Raw genomic sequence first — 27013 nt, forward strand, 5'->3', positions numbered from 1 at the left:
AAAAAAAAAAAAAAATCTCTGCAAATGCATAAAGGAAGTAAAATGAGTTCAAAAGATATCCCAAACAACAATACATCAGCACTGCACCTTCGAGACCCAAGCAATTTTTTGAAGAGAAAGAGAGTGGTCCTAACCCTTGAATTCTTGACAAGTGCGTAAGAGGAAGACACCAGAATACAACACCATATATCAATGGTTAAAATGGGTGATTCATGCTACTCTAATATGAGTATATCCATAAAAATTAGAAAACAACAAATTTCAAAAAATTCTTGGCTTCTGGACCTTATTGATCCAAAAAAACTTCGCCGGAGTGACCAACCACCAATGTTCATAGATGGGCATCCGATATGAATGTAATTCTGCTATTAAACATATATATAAACGATCATAGATGTTTCTGCCCATTTTAAAAGTGAAAAATAGGCATAGCAGCAGCCTTAACTTCCACATCCAGTTTAACATCTCACATTCAGGTGGCTGCAAGATTAAATTACTTTAAAAGCTTTTTCAATTATACCACTAAAACAGAATAAAGATATATCATAAGCGACCACTAGAGCATGCATCCATTTGGAAGATTCCGTCATTATTCGTTGAGCCGCACGCGCGCACGAGCCCGGCCGGACTCTCGGCCCCCGACTCGCCACCTCTTACTTATCTTGCTCCCCGACGCCGACGCCGACGCCGCCACCGGCCACGCTTCTCTCTCCCTCCCTCTCTCTCTTTCTCTCCCTTCTAATTCGCTCCCCTGAATCGCCCTGGCGGAGTCGCCCTCTCCTCTTCCCGCCACGTGTCTCTCCGTTCCCCCGCGCTTTCGCGATCCCAGAACGCCCTAAATCCATCTTTCTCCTCTCGATCGACCAAGAAAAGCCAAGAAAACCTTTGCGATCGCTCCCACCTTTCCAGGCCCTCCTGTGGCTTCCTTCCGATTGATCGATCGGCTTCTTCCCTAAGGGGAGAGGGGGTAAAACAAATGTCTCTTTTGTGCGGGAGTTTTGTTATTTTGGCTGTTTGCGTCCAAGAATAAATCTTTCTCTCGTTATTGGGGTGGCTTGGGGGACAGCGAGGGATCGGGGTCGGGTTGGATGGAAGATGGCCGAGCCTCCTCTCGCTCTCGCTCCTGTGATAGAGAACAAGGTGTGGAAATGCACGTTTGCTGTGGTTGGGATCATGAGTACTCTCGTCATATATGGGGTCCTTCAGGTACCGATTTATCGCATGCTCTTTGCTATTATAGAGGATTTACGGTCCAATTACGGGGATTTTATCTTGGATTTCATATCAAGAAATGCAAGTAGTTACCCATCGATGCAATTCAAATTTATTGCGGTTGGTTTTGGTACAAATGAAATAATAAAAAAAAATAATCCAAGTTCTGATTTCTTTCATTATTTCTTTCTTTTTTGGTTTTTGTAATTGATGAAAAAATAATTTTTTTTTCTTTTTTTTCTTACTTTTTAACAACGTAAGTTTTGCAAGCAGTCTTTCATACAAGCTATCAAAATTGGATTTTTGTTTGTTAGAGGCAGTTCTTTTTACGCTAGATTTGCACAAAAGAACATTGACGGAAGAAATAAACACCTAGCTATCGTCGATCTAAGTCGACAGCTTTCGGTGACTCCTGTTTGGCACACTGTTGTAGTGTGATTGCCTACAGTCGGTCTCAACTTGGTTGCCAGCTTGGCTGCTGCACCTGCCAAGTTAGGGTTTTACATCTGAAATGATTTAAGCAGAGTTGCATTAAAAAAAAAGAAGAAGAAGAAAAAGAAAAAAGCAGAGCTTTCCTAAACCCTTTTCGACATCATTTGAAGAGCCAGTTTAGCACGGGCGGTGAGGTAGGTTGGTGGTGCTGTCTGGTTGGGCTTTCCTGGCATGGGATGTTGGGACCCATACCCAGCTTTGTAGGAGTATAGTGGTTCTTTCTACTTTTCATTCCTTTTACCTTGATTTGTTTTCTCTTAATTAAGTTGTTTAATGCCAATAAAGAGAACTCAATTAACATAAATTTGAATATTATTGAATATTATTTATTGAGAAGATGATTGCTATACATGATGCCATTACCATTATCTTGGATAGACCAAGGTGAATATCCTCACAAGCTATCCATTCCTTCTCTAATGAGTTTTGAGGTCAATTGTCTTAATCTGTTTTCCAATATATGATAGCAACAAAAGTTATATTATGTCAATGCTTTTTTCTTTTTTGTTCATTTGACCCCTTATGGTCCGAGACACTAGAATATGAAGCTGATATTGTAATTTGAATTATTATCTTTTTCAAAACAAAATTCAGTAAAAAGAAGTGTTTTTGAGGTGCCGATCGCTCGTAATCCTCCTAGGATCTATATTCAGGGAATTGCCATTCTTTCTTTTCTGATTAGGCTACATGTCAGTCTTCATGTTAAAGCTTCTATCTGTTTGCCAACACTAAGACTCTGTGTGTCTTCTAAACCTCTATAGGCATGTTGGAATACATTAGAAACACCCGTGGCTGGATTTTCACTAACTTCATTATCATATTGATTTTTAATTCAATAAAGGAGTGGTGCCATGTATGAGCCTTTTAGATACTATATTGGTCCTTTAAGCTCAAAATGTGGGTTTACCTAGCTCGTGCATATAGTTCTTCTTAAAGGTGCCTCTGAAGTCTAGCAAGTACCGAGGTTGCTTCTAAGGCTGCAGCTTAACCTACATATCTTTACAATGCTTTTGCATTTCCATTCCTATGTTATATTATTTTTGCAGGCAGCCGATTTTTCTTACAGCAATCACAACACCAATAGGTTGTGCATAATTGCTACCCTTTTGTTTTCCCATTGTTCTGCTGAAAAGCACCAGTGTCCAAATTGTTAATTATTTGATTGAATTTCACAAGGTTCTCATTTTCTCTTGATGAACCTCTAATTGTGCCACTAATCATGATGGGTGATCAACAGAGAGTACACATTCATGAGAATGTATTGGTTATTACATATGTTTTACAGTAGCCAGCCTGGTACTCTGTTCATTAGCAACTTATTACATTTTAATATTGGAAGGATCTTTTTAGCTATGAAGCTCTGCGTGAAGGCTGTACGAGTTGTTCATCTTAACTTTTTGCTTCTGCAAGTGTGTCTTATCTTACTAATTGATGTTATCACGCACTTTAAGATTCTGTTATTCAATAATACATTAATTTCTTGGTCCTTGCAGTTTCAGCCAAGTCTCCTAATCATTGTCTAAAACTGGCAACTTATTGGATAGGATGCCTTTTGCTCACTTTAAATTATTTTCTCCTGCAGGAGAAGATCATGAGAATGCCGTATGGCGAAAACAAAGAATATTTTAAATACTCTCTCTTTCTTGTTTTCTGCAACCGTATTATGACATCTGCAGTTTCTGGAGCCACAATACTGGTAAATTACCTAAATATGTTGTTTCTTAGGACAGGTAAGTGGAGTAAGATTGCTGATTCCTTTTGTCTTTACTTAGGCAAGTAAAAAATCCTTGGATCCTGCTGCTCCAATCTATAAATACTGTGGAGTATCAATATCTAACATACTGACCACAACATGTCAATATGAGGTATGCATATTTTATTTGGTGTGCTTAACAGTTAATTTCGTATTATAAGACATGACATAAGCTCATTGCAGCCTGAAACTCCATTCTTTGGTTGTCCATTGAAAGTTGGGCTTTGATGAATTTCCCTGTATTTAATGACATGAAAATTGATATCTTCAGGCCCTGAAATATGTAAGCTTCCCAGTCCAGACGCTTGCAAAATGCGCAAAAATGATACCTGTGATGGTAAGTCACCTGTTTAGATATTAGAAATGATGACTGTGAAAAACATATTTGCCATCATGTATCCTGTGTATTCACATGGCTTATGTTAATTTTAATCCACCTTTTTTGCTTTTTCTGGCTTACTGGGATGTGGAAAAGGTGAATACTTGATTATTCCCAAACCTTAACTTCTGATAAAACTGGTTAGTTATGTTTGGAAGATTTATTTTAGGACAAAGCTCACACCCTTCTTTTTTTTTTTGAAACATATAGAACAAGACTGAAGCTATAATATTATGAGAAAGCTCACACCTTTGGTGTTTCTACTAAATTAAAGATGAGATCTGATGCTCTGTTCTGTTAGAGAAAATAAAACAGCATCAGGCAGGGTGCTTTGTTTTTTTTTTTGGGTGGTGCTTTTTTTTTTGCGGGGGGGGGATGGAAGTGTTGAGTGGATTAGAAGAATGAAAGCTCAAGTGTCACATGGCTGTAATTGGAAGAGGGAAGAGGGAACTGAACCCTAATAAGAGAGGAAGGAAGTAGCAAGTGAACTTATTCAGATTTATTCTGGATCTAGTCTCTCTCCTTCCACCAGTATTTCCTTCTCAAGGAGACTGGCTAACATGCATTTCTCAACAAAAGGTCTAGTGATTAACAACTTTTCCATGGGCTCTTTTCTGTTTAGTGGTAACAACAAGCCCGTATTTCCTAATTGTTGGCCTATTTAGGGCCTACTATAGGTCAACTTGAGCTGCTTTGCTTCTCCTACTAGCTAGTTGAATCATTGGCCTATATGTAATTAATTTTTTTTGTTCTTAATTAATAAATTAAGTATTTAATAATTGCTTTGCAGATTCATTATGCACCAGGTCAATATATTATTTACCCGTAAATATATAAAATAGAGAAGTCTGTCAGGATCTACATTATTGATTTTCCATTGCTGTTGGTTTCTATATAAGGCTACATCGGTTTAGACTAGAGCATTTTGTTACATGCATTTTATGTGGACAAGTTCTAAGTCCTAGTCATTTTCTAAGATCTTGGTTTATGCAACAAACTTGGACTTGTAGCTCACCACATTCAAATTTTTGATTGCATAACTATAAAGTGTCATCGGCGCCTCCTTTATCATACTTGAGACATTCTTCTCTCTCACCATGTTTTTGTTACATATCATAATGGCTGTAGAATGATTTCCCTGGGTTTTCTCATGTTCCTTGAGTCTAGACACATATTTGACCTAAATCACATTCCTACAGACGGGAAAAAAATAAAGCGGCAACTCCAAACATTTTCTTTTAAGCTAAATTTACACTAAATGAATTGTAGGCTTATTTATGTAACTTTGGTCTTTGTTACAGTCAAGTACCTTCATTCTGACTATCTTCTTATTACTCATTCAGGTTTGGAGTACGCTTATAATGCAGAAGAGATACAATGGGAAAGATTATTTGTTTGCTGTGCTAGTGACAGTTGGCTGTTCATTATTCATTCTATATCCGGTAATTAATGAGCTAAAATCTTAAAAATTTAACCTTAGTCTAATTTGTTCAGTTTACTTGTAATTGCTTGGTTCAATAGATTGTTGATATCCACTCATGTGCATTGTTTTACTTGTTTGTGTTCTATTCATGTGATCTTCAAAATCTTTGTTTATCCAAAAATATTGGTGCTTAAGCAAAAAAATGATAGATCAAATGTATGTGATCGACACATTTTGTGGATTTGGAGAAAACATAGTGTTCTGAAAGTAGCACCTGGTTTTTGGGTAGCTAGCCATTGCGGAAGAAAGGTGTTAATATGAAGAAAGTATTGCCATCAAAGATTGGAGTTAGCAATGTCAAGTTAATGGTTCACATAAAATTAGGAAAAATTAATAGAAGAAAGAAAAAGGAGCAAGCTAAGACAAGTATTAAGAGTTGTTATAGAAAGAATCTTGAGTTTCAATGTGTAATGGGTTCGCACAATAGTTAACTCTATGCTATTATTTCATTGTAACTTGCTGTGGACCAGCTGATTCTTGATAAACTCTCGGTCTATTTCTTGCAATTGTAATTTTGTTTGGCTAGACTAGATTAGTCTGATTGCAGAACTTGTATTGTTAGGGGATGCTTTCTGTAAGTTCTATATGAGATCTTAAAATCAATAAATACTAAGTGTTGGAAATGTATGAAGATATGGGTCAAACTAAGAAATGATCTCCAGAGTACAGTTCTTTGATGCCTAGACTTTTGAGTGGGAGGTTTTGTTTCTGCCAAAAATTGATCTGGACAGTTTGAACACAGACTAAAAAGAATCCCACTGAGGTTATTTATGAGTTATAATCAATATCATGCCAAGTGTCTAAGTATCCTCAATTGCCAGAAATGGCAGCCTCCAAAAATCTAGACATGGTATTTATCCAAAAAAAGTTGAGAAAGGGGGAAGGAAAGAAAAATATATGTTGTCTAACCAAAAAAAAACATGAATTTGCAAGTTGCTTTAGTTATTACTTGGTTACTTCTGAAATGAATTAAGATGTATTAAGATGCTCCTGTTGATAAATAACTATAGCAATTTTACATAAAAACACAGTCAGGACTGCTTAGAGTGTTCATTAGATGAAATTAAGAGTCCCTCGCATGATTGTCCCAAAAAGGTGTCCGCACTTTTTGTTGGGGTAAGCAAAACACTTCTAGTGGAGTGCCTAGCCATATCATGTAATTTCTTGTTGTGGCCGATTGTCCAATTGTGCCAGCACTTTCACAAACCTTAAGATCAAAATGTCCCGGTAACATAGATTACATTTTGTATGATTTTTTGGCTGCAGTTCTTTCGGGAGGCTTTTTCAATAGATCTGTTCAAGTGTATGTTCTCCATTAACAAATAAGAATAATAGCCAAAAGAATGATACATGGTGGAAAAATAAAAAATTAGACTATCCTATGTGCATAAATTGGCTTCACCACAATAAATTTTTAATTCTACTATACCTTCTAGGCAAAATACCTAGTTTCATGATGAATATATTCAAGAGGGCATATATTGAAAACTTGTATATATGAGACTTGTATAGTTGCAATCTGGAAAAAGAAGATCTGACCTTAAACTTGTGTGCCTAAAGTAGATTTATATATTGATTCATTTCTCAGTCCTATTGAAGAGGTTTGTAGCCCCCGAATTCTATAGTGGAATGCTCAATTTATGCAAGAAGAATAGGAAACATGCAATGAAAATAGAGGATGAAAGTTTACATAGAGGCTTGCAATCCAATGGTATCCCTAAAAGCTCTCCATGCTAGATGATGGCTCACAAGGGTCGTCTAGAGTCCAAGTGGCCCCTCACAGTACCTCCTGTAATCGCATTCAATAGATAATATGTTAGTGTGCTTTCCCGAGACCCAATTAATGGCAATCCACCTTGATGGCTTGAACTTGACATTCAAGTTATTGACTCTAAGTCAATTGGTGTCTAATATTATCATTTTGAGTTATAAGTCGTAAGTGACCAGGAAATATGGTGTTACATCAAAAGTCCTAAGAGAAGGAACAATGTGTAAGAGGGCCTTCCTTATAATGCTACTTCTAGATTTGAATTCCTCCACATAATTGGTATCCCATATGTTCCTTGAAATTTCATATGTCATGCTCTCTATCACTTAGCTGACATAACCTGTAAGAGCACTATTTCCTTAGGCTTACTTGGACCTTATTGAAGTCCTATCTCTTGGCAAACATTTTTGATAAAAACATTACATATGTTGTGTGTGCCTAAAGTCTAAACCCATACGTGCTTGCTTGTTACCTTTCCAAATGTTTGATCACTTCTTATTGGCCAAATTACCAATGTTGGATTTATTCATGTAATAAAACTACTTGATCAAATCTGGATTACCCTTGGTAGGCCATGCCTTCCATGTTGAGCACCTTATATTTCCTTAGAATAATTGAAATTTCCCATTATGCTATTGAATTTGAGCAACTATCTTATTTCATGTTACCTAGTCATGTAAGAATAACTAGATTTAGGAATTTTGCAGCTACCATAGTGACATCAAATTGATATTGTAGCTTCAACTATATCTAGTTTTCAATTCTGCCAATCATCGTGTAACACCCTTGTCTAGGTTCATGATTATCACTTTAGTAGTTGAGATTCACCATCACTATATGGAATAACCAAATAAGGGAGTCATCTAAATTTAGCAGTAGTTAGATGTATTTAAAGTGAGGATAATAGGATATTAGTGAAAGATGAGAAAATTAAAGAAATATGGAGATTAAATTTTGTAAAATTATCAAATGAAGACTCTATAAAAAGTTATTGAAAAAGCACAATCAGGGAGAATTTAAGGTTCTTTCTAGACAATCTATAAAAGCAAAGTGGATATAGCTTTGAAAAGATTAACTTGGATGGTATTGTGGTAGATGGAGTAGGAGAGGAGGTTCATGTTTTGTGATCAGAGAACTGGACTCAGATTTATTATGACATTTCTGTTCTAGGGGTAGAGTCAAGAGGAGCATGGGAGGGCATCAAGTATGATATACCTATCCTTCGAGCAACCCATATCTGTTTGGAAGGGGGACCCTTCTACCATGATCGGTTGGATATTGAGGCAACCTAGGCCAATTGATGCCCACCCCTTGCTCTTGGACATTTGGAGGATGGACGACATCTGTATCTCCTTTCAGGCAACATGTGTATTAAGCATGGAATGCCGTATCGGCCGGTACGGGCCGGTACGTACTGGTCCGGTCCTAGACCGGTACCGGAACCACTAAAAAACCGGTATTTTCCGGTTTTTTAGCCGAACCGGCCGGTTCTTACCGGTACGATTTTTTTTTTTTTTAAGAACTACAGCACCTCGCGCTGTGGTTTTTGAAACCACCGGTACCGGCCGGTACGTACCGGTACTGTACCGGTCCGGCCGGCCACCGGTATCGGTACGGCGGACCTTGGTATTAAGAGTGGCAAATAGAGCTGTGGACTGAATAGTGTCTTATGTGGCTGATCACTCAAGAGGCATGGCTATGGGAGGGCTCTTTTAGTATTCTATTTCCATTTCATGACATTTTATTTTCCGATTTTGTTGGATGTGTTCATACTAGATAGATATGACTCATCCGTCTCATAGAAAAAAAAAGAATACAAAAAAATAAGATATTAGAACGAGATAAAAACCTATTGAGGTTTTTGAAAATCATGGAAGATATCAGGTTAAATTGGCTTGTTAACATATTTAATGAAATACGAAAACTAAAAAAATGCTAGATGATTGAAGAAATATTGTAGTACTTGTCTATAAGAATAAAGGTGATATACAAAACTATTCCAGTTATCATAATCATCTAGCCTTTTCTCAACTATTTCTTGGTGGTTTTTATAGATCCTTATTTGCCAAGTATTCCTATCAGAGGTGGTACAAAGATTCATAAAAACGACCCAAAATAAGCATGGTTCGCCGTACTGGTCCAAATTGGGCGGTACCGGACGTATCGTACCATACCGGTTCGGTACTGATACCCGGTTCGGGTGGCATATGGACACTCGGTATGTCGAAAAGATTTTATACCGTACTGCTAGTGTGGCACCGGTACGGGGTCGGGTACCAAGATGGCGAACCTTGCAAAAAAAGGCTAGGTGATATGATTATAATTATGATATAAATTCAATAGTAGTTGCAATACTTATAGCTGTAAGCAATTGAGCACTAAGTTGAACAACTTCTTAAAGCGTACCATCTAAGCAATCCTGCAACTCACCGACCTTGCTAATGACACTGTTTCCCATACTTCACATGTTAATATTGATAAATTGAATTTGTTATTTGTTAATGAAAGAAGGTTATTGCATAAGTATTAGTAATATATCAGATGTGAGATTAAATGGCTTCGTAAGGGCACCAACTCTAGTATAAGATTATCTTGAAAATTTTTAGTTCTTAAAGCGTTGTCTGCAAGAAAGGAGCAAAATGATGTCAAAAAGTGGACATTGCTTATATCATTATTCAATAATCATATAGTCATGCTATTTTAGTACTGCATAGCCATCCAAGTCCACTACATCTAATATGGTTCAGAAGTTTAATAATATCTTGATTCTTCAAGTGTGAATTTTCAGGTTTCTAGAATTATTTGGATTTACAAATATAACTAGTTGAACCAACATTTAAGCAAATGCAAGTCATTCAGATTGACAATATATAGAATTATTATGGGCAGATAATACATGTGATTCAACATCAAGAAGACTTCACCAAGAGATCTTAAACAAAAGGGCTTAGGTTGCATATACTACATACTATAATAAGAGGTAGGATGATCATACCCATGAAGCTGCTTCTGCAAAGAAGATAGGCAATGTGATGATCTTAGTATCCCGATTAATTTATCAAGGAGAAAAAATGCATTCATATTATAAAACTGGGCAATTAATATTTTCTCTTAGGGTGATAGTCACACTGGAATAATTGAAGTAATTAAAATACTTATGTATGTAAGTTATAAGTGACCCTTGTTTTGAAGCTGTCTATATCTCCACATAAATAATTTAGCATTCACACTGACAGTGATTCTGTAAAATTTTCGTTAGGTGAGTGATATGAGCATTCTCTCATTCTAATATAAATGAGTTCCACATGCAAATACGTTTGTGTGGATATTGGTGTTTAGCTCAGTAATTGTTTTGTTAGTCTAAAAAAATAAAGTAAAGATCTGAAGAATATTGTTTATTGTTGCTGGCTGACATATTTTGACTTTGAATTCTCAAATGTAGGCATCAACTGACATTAGTCCGTACAATACAGGAAGAGAAAGCACTGTTTGGGGAGTTTTGCTCATGATTGGTTATCTTGGGTATGTTCTGCTGCTTATTGCTTCCCATGTTGAATGATTGCATAACACAATTTACTAACTGATACCTTTGTTTAGTCTCACGTTTTCCTTAGTCACTTATGAAGCGTACCACTCAGATGACAAAACTGAACATGCACCAAGTATGCTTGTTTTGACTAGTACTTTGATTTTTACTAATGTTAGGTGCATTCAAATTATTCAAATAATTTTTGGAGAATCATTATATTTTTAGGATAAAACTTTTTAAAGAAAAACTACTTTTGTCAATGGAAGTTATGTGGCCTCTTCTGTCCAGGACCAAACTCACCTGATTCAGCCATGACTGACCTGCAACCTGAGCTCATTAACAGGTCACGTTTGTTGGACCCAAATCATCTGGTGGATATCTAGTTGACCTGGATGCGATATAAAGGAGATTGGAAGATGAGACAATGTAGGGAAGGAGGAGAAGAGGAAAGGGAGGAGATGTTGTCACTATTTTATGTCCCTTGCTCACTATCATTTTGGAAGGAACCTCTTTTTGGGTATCACAGTGTTTCATGTTAAACAATCAAAAGATGGATTTTTTTAATCCTATTAGAAGGTGACATCCATAGTGTAATGAAGTCTGCTAAAAGTGTTAGCAGATGATGGAAGCTGATCATGAGCAATGAATTTGATTATGTGTGCTTCTTTGAAAAGTCTGATACTTGCATATGTTATGTTTGCATTAGCAAAGGAAACTCGTTTAACTTTCTGCCAATAAATGTTAGTTCTGTTGGCATATCTCCCTAACAGCTTGCCCTTGGAGTAGGCGTAGGGCTCAAATCCTAGGTGTTGCTAAAAAAGGGGTCAACTTGCTTTCATATTTTACTTCTCTTGTGATAGTTCACTCGTGAACATCATCCAACTTTCAGAAGAAATATAATTTTAAATTTTTGCCAGTTCTAGTTCTCTATATGTGGCTAACACGGACTTGGCACCATTTCTTACTACACATATCTGTGTGCTCTATCATAAAGTTGAAAATGTTTCTTGAGAGATCAAAATTCTATTTAGCATTGCAAGGTTCATGATTTAAGACAATGCAGCTGTCCTTCAGGCTTTGGTGAAAATGCCACCTATTGTGTGGATATTTTTGTATCTATTGCAACCAACCTGTTATATATACACGAGGATATGCCACTTAAGAATTTCTAGTGTCAAATGTAGTCAGTGAACTAGCTCTCCTTTTTTGACTAGCTCTGCATCCTTGAAATGGTGTCTTAATTTTGCTGTGTCATCGTGCATTTGTTCATTTGCTTTTACATGTTTACAAATGGTTTTGGCAATCTGTGTTTGCTCTCTTGTAGGTAGTTCTGCAAGATATATCCTCATTTGGTTCTGATAATATTTTTAGCTAAAGGTCAAAGATTTTATACATGCTTGTCCGTTCATGCTTTTGACATTCATTTTGGAGCATCTTGTTAAACTGATAACTATATCTGTCTACTCATGCTCTGATTCATGTATTTCTAGATTTGATGGCTTTACGAGCACGTTCCAAGACAAACTTTTTAAGGGTTATGACATGGAAATCCATAACCAAATATTCTACACAACAATGTGTTCTTGTCTTTTCAGTTTAACTGGTAATCACTCGTCGCATTCTGGATTGTCTTTTTTATGGTTTAAATTTTCCTCAATGTTTGGTTGCTGACTTTCGACCTAAAAAATTGTAATGTGCTGCATGCGCCACTATATATGAATAGACAGTACTAGAGATGATAAGCCTTGTTTATTAGTTTGTTTGTTTTTTATTTTCAAAGGTTGGCGTGTGGCTCCATGGAGATGTTCTTGTCTATACATTTTGTTGTGTGCAGTCATGTATATCTTGTGTAGAAGCACATAGATGGTTGAACTTCTGTTTGACTATCTTTTTTCATAGATGGACATGTTTGGATTACTCAAGGACCACCTTGGAACACTGGAAGACATGCAAATTAATCTTTAATCATGTTACAGATGCACTGCAACATTCATATTTTGCTTTAAAAGCCCTAGTTGTAAATTTTGAGATAGTAGTGATAAGATCACTTACCTAAACTACGGAATCTTATTACGACCTCTGAGAGGAGTCTTATTTGTCCTCTAGTTCTTTCACCATTAAAGCAATTATAAATTACTTTATTTGTCCGAGGTTCTTCTAGCACTTTCACATGGTTGTTTTAAGATTTAATTCTTTATTTGTTTCAGCTGCTTCCTGTAATGTATCATTAAATTCCAATGGTATCCACATACAAGATTATGGTTTGTTGCAATAATTTCAGCCTCTTGCATCTTTGTTTTCTTTTCTCCTTCCTTTGTCAAGGCACCTTATAAAATAAAATTTTCTTGATTCTGGCTTTTGTTTCTTTAAGTTCCAGGTATGTTGCATGAATTTAAGCCCCTAGCTACTTCATTTTCTTTTTCCGTCCCTTTCTTCAGGCACCTTATAAAATAAAATTTTCTTGCTTTTTCTGTTGGGCTTTTGTTTTCTTTAAGTTCCTGCTTTGTCAGCCATTTGGTAGTAGTAAAGGGCTATTAATTTTCCTTTTTCTTTAATCAAGTTTCTTTTTTCTGTATCAAGATGGCCATGTATCTGCTTTAAAATTTCTTTGCTTGCTAAAAGAATTGTTTGTTTTGAATACAGGACTTATCGCACAGGGTCATCTTATTTCAGCAGTAGATTTTATGCTTCGTCATCAAGATTGTTTCTATGATGTTGCAATTCTGTCCACTGTAAGAACCCCACTTTTTTCTCTTTTTGATAGTAGACAGTAAGAACCTTTTTTACTTCAAGTCGCTCTCTCTCTCTCTCTCTCTCTCACACACACACACACACACACACACCTGCACACATTGTTGTCTATTATGTAAACCTCCAACTTCAGTTCCTTCTTTTTGCTTCGTCATCAAGATTGTTTCTACGATGCTGCAATTCTGTCCACTGTAAGAACCCTGCTTTTTTCTCTTTTTGGTAGTAGACTGTAAGAACCTTTTTACCTCAAGTCTCTCCCTCCCTCCCTCCCTCCCTCACACACACACACACACATGCCTGCGCTTGTTGTTTATTATGTAAACATCCAACTTCAGTTCCTTCTTTAATTAAAATAAGGAATCTGCTAAGGTCACTTTGTAAGGAGGAAGTAACTAAACTGACTAGGTATTTTGCCATATCTTCTGATCAAGTTCCCTTTTGATCACTCAAGATTTATGTCTGCAGGTAGCAACAGTCGGTCAATTCTTTATTTACTATACAATTCGAACATTTGGGGCTCTTACATTTGCTACAATAATGACGACAAGACAGGTAAGGGATGCTCTGAGGTCGAGATTTTCATGTAACATATGGGATTTGTCTATCTAACAAATTCATGTCCATCGTTGGTGTAGTTGGTGAGCATATTACTGTCATGTGTTTGGTTTTCTCATCCCCTTAGCTGGATACAATGGATTGGAGCTGTAAGGATTTCCTTCTTCCTATCAATTTATTTTCATGTCTCATGGTTTTTTGAATTTAAAAGTAACATCAGCATTTCTCCAGGCCATCGTCTTTGGAGCTCTTTACACGAAGAGCTTCTTAAAAAGCAAACCGCACAAGCCAGGGAATGGTCTGGATGCAAATTCAGCAAGCAATAATTCATGACACTGGAACCTCAATTAGTTCTTTTCTACCATTGGTGGTTGGTGGACAGGATCATGGATAGATGGAGGCAGGAGCCACCACATTAATCTTTTGGCCTGCAGGAAGAATTTTTGATAGGATGAACTAGGTAGATGGAAATAGCGGGGAAAGAAGAGAAGGACGAGCTTGCTAACCCAGATACATGCAATGCTTTCAGGTAGAATAAAAATAGGAGATAAAGGTGTTAGTAGTATTTTTTTCTCTTTCCCTTTGTCGCAAGTTACACATCTTATACATGAAAATAAAATTGTTCAAATGATTTTTTTTGTTTTGCTTTATCAAACATCTGGTTTGCGTGATTGAGAAGTTTTTGTGTTGATTGGGATTCCGGAGCTAGGATGAATCCCTTGCATGACTATTTGTGATCAACAGTGGCATCGCATATGCATCAATCCGGATTTGAAGGTTGTTCTTCTGAAACCCCTGGAAGATCATACAGCGATCGGAGCCTGGGAAAACCCAGTGAAACAAGAAGCTGCCAATCCAAATATCCTTGCTTTCAACATGGAACTGGATAAAAAGCTTGAAGACCTAGCAAAACTCTGCCAAAATGTCCAATCCAAATATGAGTTGTGCTAGTGCTAGACTCAAACGGGCCAAATTAATCAAAGTTCCTTCGTGAGGATTCTGTATGAGGGCAAAGCCTAATGTGGCTTTGGACAGATCCGTCCATTTATGAATTATGGTCGATGGGTCGGGGCCGATGGAGGACCAGAGTTGTTCATTCCTTATAAGTTAGGGATGCGTTCATTAGTAGTGAGGAGGACGGGAAGAGGAAGTAATGGAGAGGAGAGAGAGAAGAAGGGAGGGAATGCAGGCTGCAAACATGGTGGCCACGAGGAGATTGGAGGGATTTAGCTTTTTCACTCAGACGTACGCGGAATTGCTTGGATTCGCTGATGAAAAGAAAGAAGGGAAGGAAAAAGAATGTGGTGCCGCTTGCACTTTTGAACTCCTTCAAGATTTGAAGGAGGAGAAAGATGAAGACAGAAAGAAGTTGAGGAAGAATCGTTCTACCCTCTACCACCTGCAATAGTTCTTGTGCTAGAAACCTTAGGACTCTTTGATGAAGAAAGGAAAGAAGCAAGAGAAGAGAAGGACTCTTATATGATATTATATTATATAAGATATGGGCTTTGGCCGAGCAAACCTAAAACTCCAGTTCGTCTTCGGCCGGGCTGACCAATATACTACTATAAATATATAATATTATATTATATAAGATACGGGCCGAGGTAACCTAAACCCGACTCCGGCTCAGGCCAGGCGAACCTAAATTTGAGTCTGGCCCGTTTTACAGATCAGCTCGTATTTTAGATCTAGATCGGCCTAGCCCATCGGACTTAAAATACAAGGGCGGATCTATCCGCAATGGTTCAAGTTTGAGCAGGCCAAGCTGACCGTCCAGCCTGGGAACACATCTAATCATATGGTCTTGCATTGCTACAGAGTCCTACAATATTACTCGTAAAACAAGACGTTACATAATTCAAATTTCTGCTGAGCTTTATCATGATTTCTATCCGAACTTTATTTCTGTAGCTTTGTCTCAATATCATTAACCACATAACGAAAAAGCTATTGTTGAGCTTTGAAGCCCCAAGGCATTTGATAATGAGGTATAACTATCTAATTTTACTATTGGCATTTGAAACAAATTAATTATCTTTCAAGCGCACCATTCCAATCCTCGCAAAACACCAATTGCACCTTTTCGGGTTTGGACGCATTCGAAACGAGCACCATCCCACCCTTCAACCATTAAACCCCCGAAACAACACGCCGTTCGGGCACTCCCAGACTACCGTTACTGCCACCCTACGTCATCATTCAAACCCAACGGTCTTAAAACTCTCAGCTCGCTCTCTCGCTCGCTATTACGCCCCCCACCCCTCTTACGCATTAAAAGGGAGAGGAGTCTCGCTCGCTTGGCTGAGAGCTTTCCACCATTCCGAGGAGGATATCGGTTGGTCGAGTCTCGTAGAGAGAGAAGAATGCTGGAGATCACCTTCGCAACATGGCAGCTGGCCGATGGAACATTCCTGCAGGCCGCCCCGAGCATCCGCACGGTGGCCGGTCCGCCGGGCCTGACGGTCATCGTCCAGATGGCCTGGCGCCATGACTGCCCTGAAGGGCGTTCCTTCTGTTTTCGAGGCTTCGCTCGCGTGCGCCGGGTCCTGGCCACCGGCGAAACGGACCATCGCTTCCTGCACTTCACCGCCGTGCCCTGCCCCCACGCTCCGAGGGTGCACATAGCAGTTGACCGGGATTTAGGCGGGACTGCGCGAGATGATGATTTTCAGAGCGAATGGCATGGTCCCTGCTGCGTCCCTCTTGCACGCGACGATGATGAGGATGCTGGCCATGATCGAGACCGTGATCTCCGCGATGCGGACGTGAGAGCCGGGAGGGCTTTTGACGATATCGACGCTGGTGCAGGTCGAGGTGCCGCTGAATCTGATGGCAGTGCTGCTGCTGGAGGTGATGCAGCCTGAGGTTGCTGCTGCCGATCGTCTCTCTTTGAGTGCTTTCGTTCCCAGAATAAGCTTGCTCTGTTGAATGTGGACTGGATCTGAGAAATATTTGAAACTGAATCTGAAAGAATAATAAGGGAACTTTCATATTAATCGGACGATGATCTAAAATTGCAGTGTTTATCATGCTAGTGATTTTAAAAATTTTTCAGGTATCCACGAATAATTCATTTGGTAGTCTATAGGAGTCCAAAATCACTGACCATATAATATCAAAACTACCATTGGTATATTTCTACAAATTATCATTAAATAATAATAATAACAATATGATTAATAATATATTATAATATACTATTTATTATAAATATAATATATAATGTTAATATCATATCATATCATATATAATATTGATGGTATAATTTTTTTGCTAGATTGAAACATATTTTTGTCATCTAATTTCAACCCAAGATCACTGCTTTGGGGTGATCATGAATTTCTGACATCAAGCATAAAAATTCTATCACTGGATTGGGTGGTGATTTGAAGAGTGAAAGTGATTTGAAATCATTGCCATATAGAATCAACGTGGTGCAACCAAATACAGTAATCACATCATCTCCACCCACATCACTCTTGATTATAATAAATGAAAGACCTTAGTAGTCAAATTTCTGTTACATATTAAGTAATGAACTTTAATAACACTCATATTAATATTTAATAGCAGCTCATTAATATCCATTGCATATTAAATAATGAGCTTTAATGATGATCGAGCACATTAATATCAATGTTATTAATACCGGTATCTATGTAGAGAATGGAGAGCTCTAACTCCATTTTAGATATATGATGGAAGTATATATGTGTGTCTATCTATATGCGTATGCTTTAGTGGTTGGTGTCATATATTTATTACTTTACTAAAAAGGGAGGAGAGAAACTCCATCTAAGCCTATCCAACATTTATTATTGTAACCACCAGAAACATTTGTGATGGTACAATGCCTGATTTAGGGGTTCTCATGGAGAACTAAGATAGGCTAAATCTACACCTAGTTACTGTCAAGTAACCTAGTACTCACAGATTTGCTCAAGACTACAAATCTGTAGGTTACAAGCGCAGCAATATCACATCCATACGTTTGGTGTGCAACATATCAACCACCTCACTTTCTTTCCTCAAGATTTTCAGCAATAGATGAAAAAATTCAGCAATAGAATTTAATACATTAGATGAAAAAATTCAGCAATATCACTTCCATACGTTGGCGTGCAACATATCAACCACCTCACTTTCCTTCCTCAGGAATTTCATTAGGAGAGCCTGTGCTGCAGAGAGTGGCGATTCTTGGGGGGAGGAGGGAAATGGTGGCTATGAGGCCGTAGGAGGTGCTGTGAAGGTGGTGGGGCTCTGGGTGACCCCATCGGTGGGAGTGAATCTGATCGATTGGAGACCCGAGTAGAACTAATTTGTCCAATTCATGAATTGAATTCGAATAGTTGATTCATGAGTAATCTTACTATTTATTTTAGAATCTTTTATTTATTTATTTATTTTTTTTTTGCTAGAGTAGGCGTATCATACTATACGAGTACAAACACACCTAATAAAATCTGAAAACAAAACAACACGGAGTGCACTAGGCAGCTCCACCTCTCCGGTCCATAAAGTACCGCCCGAATGGAAACTCGAGGTTTTGGAAACCGATTTTCTTTTTTATTGTTTTAATGGCAAGTTAAAGCCATTGGAAGACTCTAACAAAAATGGCCTGCATGAGCCTTAACATCCTCGAGTAGGTGGGCCTCTCTAGGGTCTGGACAGCACGAGTGTACCATCCTAGGCCTTTCCTACTAAATGTCTGGGTAAATATCATGAAAAAGTTAGTAACTTTCATGTCGACCAACTTATCCATGTTCTCACGCTTCTCCAGATGGATAGATTATTTTTCCATGAGTAGCATTTGCCCTAAACTTTATTGGTTCAATTTCAATTTCAAAAATCAGAAATTGATTATAATCCTAAACCAACCTAATCCACGTGCAACCTTGCTCGTATGATGATAGACATCATAATGGAGTCAGGAAAAGTATAGTACCTTTAGATCCCGTGGGCTCCACCTACCCCTGGACTCCAACAATCATCATCTCCTTAACACCAACAATGGCACATCAACAAAAGATATGGAAAAAGTGATGGGTTGATTCATTAAGAGAAAAAATTCAGCTCATAAACTAGGCAAAATGATATTGAATCAGTTGTGATAATGTACAAAGGGTTCTTTAAATTAGAAAAAAAGGAGAGAAAAAAATCAGAGCTTCTTGGGTATCTGAGCTTACTGAGCTGAAAGGAGAGCGGACAATGTACATCCAAGCGTGCCACAACCTGAAGTAGCCACAGATGTGACGTTCTGGCAGCCTCCTGCGACAATAAAATGATAGTAGAAACTAAGTATTGCCTTTATAGAAAATTAGCACGAATTGAGATCATGGAACCCTGGCTGTTTTGTACCTCACCGATCATTGTGCACTTTCAGCCATTTGAACAAAATGTCAGAGATACTCCGCTGCATGATAATTGTGAGGAAAGAGAAACCCGAGCAGTGATCGAGTCTGTTAGGTTTTTGGAATGTTTCATTGCAGTGCTAAAATTAACGATAATTCAGAAATTCCAGAAATTTCTCTGTTTCCTGTTCTTTAACAACCTGTCATCATTGAAATTCCAAAGTAAGCAACCACTGATACTAAAGAAGAGATAAAACAAGGATAAAAATTAAAACAGAAAGAAACATGAGGCAAGCAGAACCTTTTAGACATAGTAGAACAAGACAAGGCATCAAATTACTAAACAAGAATTTAAGGTGCAACTTTCTGTTGAAACGGATCGTAATATTTTCTTTGAGGATTATGATATAAAAAAAAATCAAACAGATGTAGCACAGACAAGCTGCACTAACAGCAGTTTCATACAGGGATGTGCACTTTGAATGACAAATTAATTATCCCTCCTAAATACACCTTTTCTACCACTGTCCTCACAAAAATCTGATCCATGATTTTCCTTTTCTTGATGCCGTTTGTCAAGAAAACAGAGGCACCTTATTGAAAAGAAATGCACCCAAACAAGATATACAGGTGACTAGGATAAATCTTCTTTCATCAATAGTGGATCAATAAAGGTAAGTTAGGGGATATAGGTAAGCAGTCAGTTGTATAAAGGAGGAAATGCCACAAGTGATCAGCAGAGAAATTTGATGACCACAATTCTGGAGGAGCCTGTGAAAGCCTGCCCTTATGCCAGCCATAAAATAATGTTTAGTGTGTGCGCCAAAGAGATGAAGCAAGTTGAAAGCTACACCTGAAAACTAAGTAAACCGGTGCAAGATATGGTGTTGGAGATAGTGCGCAGAGAGGACTTATCTGGCCCTAAGATGTTCTAATGAAATCTTGTTTTGATGAGTCTGGATAGTGCTGCCAGATAAGTCCGGACACTGCACCATCTCCATTGCAATATCTTGCACCAGTTTTTTTTTCCCTAATATATTGGCAACTCCAGCCAAATTTCTAAACAAAAAGAAAATACAAATGTAAATCAAGTAGTCTCCTCCTCCAACAGCAAGCCGCCAACTGTAACAATTAACAACCAACTTATTTAGTTCTCTCACCAGAACATAATCCAAAGTACTAATTCCAGCTCCAAAATTTGCACTTCGCCTATTGGGCAAGTTCGATTATAGCTGACTCAATGTACACTAGCAAAAAGTTTCGGGTTTGCTTTGGCCATGTCCATGTCATATATGATAAAGGTTTTCATGAGCATGGTGCATCCATGGTTCAGTCTTACCAGTTTAAACTCCCTCCTGAAAATCTCTCAGAGAAACAGTGAGAACCTCAAATTTATGTGATCTACTGATTAGATCTAAAGCAAATGTCTGGTACTCCAACCATGAAAATATCGTCATGAAAAGAGACGAGCACAATCCACATCAGCTTATTCCATCTCCAAATTGAGTTCACCACTGAAGCGGGAAAACACATGGGATAGTGATTCTATAATCTGAGTTTTCTAAACTTTCTTTTTTGAGGTGAGACTAATGAAATATGACTTAAAAGTAAACAGCAAAGCAATAAATTTGTCCCAAGATATTACATATGTCCCAAGATATGCTTTTGACCCAATGGCTATTTGTTTCTGTGCAATGGAGGAGATAAGAGGAAGAGAGGAAACGAGGGGCTTTCGATTTGTGTGGGTGCATGGGGGCTCTTCATAGTTCTCTCTCAAATCAGTTACATTCATAGGTACCACCACCATGACAATCTTCTACTCCTACCAGTACTGTCTTCTGGTGGGGATCAAAGACACCATTACTACCAATACTACACTCCGCATCCTCCGACCAACATATCATCTACTTTAGATAGAAGAATGCAAGCTAAATTAAACAGTTTCAAACACAGTTATCAAACCTGGACTGGACTGGAACCCCAGTGAACCAAGCCTTAATCTGGTTTGGGCTTAGGACAAGACCAGATCTGCAGTTGACCTAGCGACACCTGCCTGAGCCAGCTGGTTTCATGTGACCGGGCCAGCCAAGCCGGTTTTTTGGGCTTATATATATCTAGGGCTTATATATATCCTATCGATTATCTGAAATGCAAACTGTATGGAAAAAAAAAAGAAACATAGATAATAGCCTTATTCCTTCTCTATTGAGTGCCATCTGAAGTTAAGATATCAAATATATACCACCAAATTTCACCAAAAAATCCTCAAAGAAGTACTCTATATAAACCATTTTGTACAGTCTGATAAAAGAAGTATTCCTCAATATAAATGAGCATATATGTTGTTTTAAAGAAAACCTGTCCTAAATCAACACACATATAGACTAAAAATAGGGGCGACAGGGTTGGATTTGTTTGGATGCAGGTCCGGTCAAAAATCTATCAAACCAACCCATGTAACCCATTTAATAAATGGATCAAATCAGGTTAAACAGTTTACACGGGTCTTAAACGGGTTAAGTGGGTTTTAAACGGGTTGAGGAGGTCTTGAACAGGTTAAACAAGTCATGACCTAACCCAACTATTAATGGATCAAGATGGGTTAAATAGATCAGGACTCTAAACCTGAAACTGACCTATCTAACAAATGGGTCAAGTTGGAATGAAACTATTCATGACCCGGAAAAATTTATGCCAAACATGAACGTGCTTAAAGCAGGTCAATTGCAAGTCATATTGGCAGGTCAGGTCATACATTGTCACCCCTAACTAAAAATATACATCCACTGTGCAAACCACAATTGAAACCCCTTTCATGTGTGGACCACACCTACACCCATTGCAGGGCCCATCCCATGGAGCTACTAGCATGAAATATTGGGCATTATGATGGTTTTCATCAATAGAGACTTGCAGCTAATAACATATGACAAAAAAATGGAATATTACATTTTATTTCCGTAATTGTCGTATTCATATGAAAATCCTAGAATGTTCTCAATAGCGTGCATGCAAACTCTGCTGCACATGGAACAACATCCTTGCAATCCCATGCTCACAAATGTCCCTATTTAATGTACAGTGAACTTCTTTTTATTTTGAACATGGGAGGGGCTATTCTCCATCCTCTACCCTACACCTCCACTAGTGCCAAGCCAAAGCCCGAGCCCTTTGGCACCGCTCGTGGAACCAAGACTTTTTATAGTTGAGGGTCAAAGCAGTGGCTGATGCCTTGCATAATTGAATCCTCACCCTTCCCTAAGATGGCAAGGGGTCATATCATCCGAACCAAAGTTCAGCGGTGTATAATTAACCATTCAACCTTGTCCCAACATTGACTGGTTGCTTGTGCATTAAATGTCAAAAATGCGGGAGCATGAGCTTGTGAATGACTTTATGCACACTAATGAGTGTGTCCAGAATTATATGCTGCCAGCAAATGTTCCTCCAATAATGTCAAACCAGGATAAGATCCAGTTCGGGTGCTTGCACACATGTACCTAAGCATGTATGGTGGAAAGCCCCCACATTTCACATCAAATCCATTGCAATGGCATATCTTTCTTGTTTCTCTAAAGAACACATCCGACTCTTTCTATTATCGCCAAAGATCTTATCAAAACGTGCTACACCAATTGGTTGTCATTATGATCAGATTACAAATGTATTAAGCAAAAAAAATAAACAATGAAAAAAGATAGTAGGTAAAAATCTGATGCAGCCATCAGAACTCATTGACCACATAACGATAATTGCAGTAGAACTTACTGACATACAGAGATAAGGAACCAATTCATCATTTAACAATGAATTTGAATTGCATTTACGCACCTTAATCGGAAGGTCCTTCTGCAGACCCATTAAATCAAGAAACTCACAGCCAACTCGGTGCCAGTCATTTGGAATAACTTGTCCTAGATCTTGGCTGCTCTTTAGTTGAGTTTGATCATTACCCTGTTCGAAGCCCCTTCCTACCCACAAATATAAAATCCTACCTGACTCTCCACTTGTACCAGCATTAGGAGTCAAGAAAAGAAACACTGCTTTGGAATCCAGATCTTCTGTAGCGAATGTTGCTAGCTCTTCCATACTAGGCCAGCGATACACTAAGAGATGTGCCAGGTTTGGACTCTTCAACCTAACATCAACCCTTCCAGTTGAACCAGGCAGCAATTGATCATCTTGATTTAGATGATTTTTCTGAGAGTTCACCCTATTTTCTGAACTATTAACAGCAGAATCACCAGTGCACTTGACATCTGAAACTTCCCCTACATTATCTTCCCTGTCTAAAGCATCATCTTTGGACATGCAGTTATTATTATTCCTATCTACGACTTCATTTGCAGATGATGTATTTAACACCTTCCGAGATAACACTGGAGCATCATTTTTGTTGAGTGATGACAATTTCAGAGGTGAAAAGCTTCCCCTTCTTTCAGCAATAGAGCGTGCAAGCCCCTTAGACGGAGAAGAACCTGATTCCCAACAATGCTTCAAGGGTTCCATATTGCTTGAAGGTTGGAGAGAAGGCCTGGATGATGGTGGCAAAGGGTCAGGCGAGTTAGACGAAGCAGGTGATGGTGTAAGCGAATGAGAGGAGGATGTTGAAGGAGAGATGGAAAATGACTCTGAACTACACTTTGAGCTAATACTCAAGTCAGAGGAAAGTGAACTAGGAGAAAGATAAGGAGGGGATGTAGATGCCTCTGCAGTCAAAAGCTGCACTCGGTTCATGCGGGGATCCATATCCCTCACCAATGCAGGATCTGAATAAACTTTTGTTATAAACTTACGCCTCAAAATACTCCAGTTGCTTTCTCTTGCCGGAAGGTTGGTTTCCTGCCCTGGTCCCGAAGAAGAGAATGGTGGCACAACACCTCCAGTAATTGCCTTATAGAAAAGCTCAAAGTCTCCATCATATGACTCCACTCTCCTCTTACCAATGCCAGCCTTGATTGCTGATCCAATCTGTTCCTTGTCAATCTTTGTGGCACTGTCTGAATTTGAAGGGGCACTTGCGAACGCCTCCCAGAACTCTGGTGGCTCATCCCCTTCTTCAATCATCATGATAGGCCCCTGCACCCTCTCGTACCTTACCACCTGAAAAGCCGCAGCTTTTGCATCCTTTTCCATTACTAGCTTGCAATTCTTACCGATCCACACATAAATCGATGAGAGGACATGAATGATAAATGCGCCCCTTGAATCCAAAGCATCTGGCGAAGGATCATTCAACATCTTTGGTACTAGATGCAATGGATCATACGAAGAGTGAGGTGCCATTCGGTACATCCTCAGCACCGAACTGGGGCTCAGCGGGATTGCATGGACCCTCTTCTGGCACTGAAGCAGCTGGCAGGCGAAACCCATGTTCGGATTAGCGATCCCCCTCGCAGCCTTAACATACTGGAAGGCATCCTCAAAGCTCTGTCCTTTCCTCCACATAAGGTAAGCTATAACCAGTGAGGTGGACCGCGACACTCCCTGGCAGCAGTGGACCAACACCCTCCCGCCCTGCTCCCGGACATCCTCAAAGTAATCAAACACATCATACAATATACTCGTGATATCCTCTGTCGGGCTATCCTGCAACCAGAGGGTCTTATAAACGAGATCCGACTTGAAGTACTCCGGGCAAACGAATCCAACACAATTGAGGACATGGGTGATTCCATTCCGGCGAAGGATTTCTCGGTTCCTAGCCACGGAGTCTCCACCGAGGTAGATGTGGTCGGCCACCTTGGAGCACTCCTTATCAAAGAAGGCGATCTGATCTTTCTTGACTTGGGACCGCAGCAAGGACAGATCCAGCTCCATGCCCTCACCGGGCTTGTTGGCGCTGGCCTTCCCACTAGGAGTGGGGAGCTGCGGCCACTCCCCAACGTCGTCGCAGCTGGCCTTGGGCCAGTCGTCCAAGCTCCGGCGGACGATGGAGAGCGGCTGGAGAGGCGGAAGGCAGGACCGGGCCTTGCCGCTCTGCGATCTGGGGGTCAGGGGAGGAGCCGGGTAGCGTCGGAACTGGCCGTTGGTCGAATTCTTTTCCTCGGTAGAACAACAGCTGGAGTCGTCCGGCGCAGAGATCCGGGAAGAGGACCACGACGCCGACCTCCAGAAGGTTTTCCGGCTGCCAGAGAGCGGACCGGAGGCCGCATCCTCTTCGCCTCCCATTGCTGGACTACCCCTCTCGATCAAGAAATCAAAAGAACCCTAGATTGGATCAGCTGACGGCTCATCTATCCCGACAAAAGCCAATCGAAATCCTCAACTCTAAACCGACACCAAGAAGCGATTTTTTTTTGTTCTCAGGCCGAAAAACACTTACAAAATCACAAAAAAAAAAAAAAAACAGCGAGGGGAGAAAGCGAAAACCTGGAACTTCCAACTTTTGGCGAATTCGGTTCTCGCCAGGCCTATTTAAAGTAGGGAAAAAACGCAAGCTTGGATAGAAGAAAAGGCGGAGAAGAGAAAGAATAAGGAGAGAGGCTACCATGGATCTACGACGCTTGGCATCAAAGAAAGAGGAGATGCGGTCTAACCCTAGAGGCGGAGAGAGACGAGGGGTTTAAAGACAGGGTAGGATTTAACTGCGCGGTTGGGTGGATTTGTTGCCCACCTAATTTCAGTTGTGCGTGAATCAATCTCGCGCGAAGGATCAATCGGCGCCGTGCATTTGAAAAATCCAAAGAGACTCAACTCATAGATTTCGTAGTCCGCGATCTTGGGACAGCTGGCAGCGAGATTTCTTTGACCGTTGGTGGGCCTCTTTGACCCCGGAGGAGCGAGTGGGTCCCACCTTTGATATCGTCGTTCGCATGGTCGCGGTCCACCCACTTCGATGGACGGTTCAAGTCTCGGTCAACGTCTGGGCCCACCGGGCAATAAATACGGCGTTACGTAATAGCCAAAAGACCGGTTTTTTAAAAATAATTAATCCCATCATTAATTAGTTAGGGAGTGGATTAGCTAACAAGAGTCTTGTTCTGTATCAATGGAGTGCAATCTACGTAGTAGATAGATTGTGTCTACTAGGTTCACAAGCATCTATTCCCAACTTCAGCTGTTGGAAGAAATGTAGAAGAGGGGGAAAAGAGCCACCTTCCCTTTATTAAGTAGATGCCATCCATCTATGCTAATTCCATCTTTGATGGGTCCGATGAGAAATTTTTGATGTGCATAAAACCAACGAATCCCTTGTTGCAGAGTGATAAGGATATGTACAGCCGCTAAATTGTTGGGTCTAGGAAACATGGAAGCAGAGCAATAGATTCACTGGTTGGACTGCCGACAAATGACGGCGGGGTGGCGGCGATCTGGTTTTGTAAAAGAAAATAAAACTAGTTAATGTATTAGAAGACCTTTTTTTTTTTTAGTGCAGCAGGAGAGATGAATATTATATCTTGTTTTGATCAAAACTTCAGAAGAAAATCTGATAAACATGCAATTTGTAGATCAAAAATTTAAAAAGTTTTAATGCAGTATGGGACTTTTTTTAATATTTATTGAGAAAAGTTGTGTTTTTATTATTCTTCTCCAATATGATGGTCGTGCTTCTCTCCCTAAAAATTAAGGTATTATTAAAAAAATGATATTATAACTTAGCCAAATAGAAAGTGCTTTCTTTAAAAAAATATCTTTGAAGTGTTTTTAAGGGTCCAAAGAGATTAAAGAAAAAAATTGATGGTTGAAAAAATAATTTTTATATATTTAATTGATCATAAGGAAGAGGCATATCCC

At 39.2% G+C, this 27013-nt stretch overlaps 2 protein-coding genes across 6 annotated transcripts; one reads left to right on the forward strand and one right to left on the reverse strand.

Annotated features, from left to right (window-relative positions):
* Positions 1-563: 563 nt before the first annotated feature.
* On the forward strand, positions 564-14577 carry LOC103710631 (UDP-galactose/UDP-glucose transporter 5B-like). Its single transcript, XM_039124217.3, has 11 exons — positions 564-1206; positions 3287-3400; positions 3477-3569; positions 3729-3794; positions 5180-5278; positions 10530-10609; positions 12107-12219; positions 13260-13348; positions 13833-13919; positions 14003-14071; positions 14154-14577. Exons 1-11 carry the CDS (start codon positions 1096-1098, stop codon positions 14253-14255), a joined length of 1023 nt encoding a protein of 340 aa, XP_038980145.3. The 5' UTR covers positions 564-1095; the 3' UTR covers positions 14256-14577.
* A 1202-nt stretch (positions 14578-15779) lies between these two features.
* Positions 15780-25873, reverse strand: LOC103710609 (protein-tyrosine-phosphatase MKP1). Of its 5 annotated transcripts, none has more exons than XM_088702315.2 (4): positions 23108-25873; positions 19284-19476; positions 19112-19193; positions 15780-16889 (listed from the first exon to the last, which is right to left on the reverse strand). In XM_088702315.2, the coding sequence occupies exons 1-2, from the start codon at positions 25445-25447 to the stop codon at positions 19423-19425; spliced, it is 2394 nt and encodes a 797-aa protein (XP_088558441.1). In that variant the 5' UTR covers positions 25448-25873; the 3' UTR covers positions 15780-16889; positions 19112-19193; positions 19284-19422. The 5 variants fall into 5 exon arrangements, with proteins under 5 accessions (XP_088558441.1, XP_088558443.1, XP_088558445.1 ...); XM_088702317.2 differs by having other exon boundaries at positions 15902-16889; positions 19289-19476; XM_088702319.1 differs by lacking the exon at positions 15780-16889 and having other exon boundaries at positions 18957-19193; positions 19289-19476; positions 23108-25546; positions 25649-25869.
* Between the last annotated feature and the right edge of the window lie 1140 nt (positions 25874-27013).

This window comes from Phoenix dactylifera, chromosome 8 (genome assembly GCF_051530095.1).
Source record: "Phoenix dactylifera cultivar Ajwa chromosome 8, Ajwa_hap1_PhDact_Kaust_v1.1, whole genome shotgun sequence".
NCBI lineage: Eukaryota > Viridiplantae > Streptophyta > Magnoliopsida > Arecales > Arecaceae > Phoenix > Phoenix dactylifera.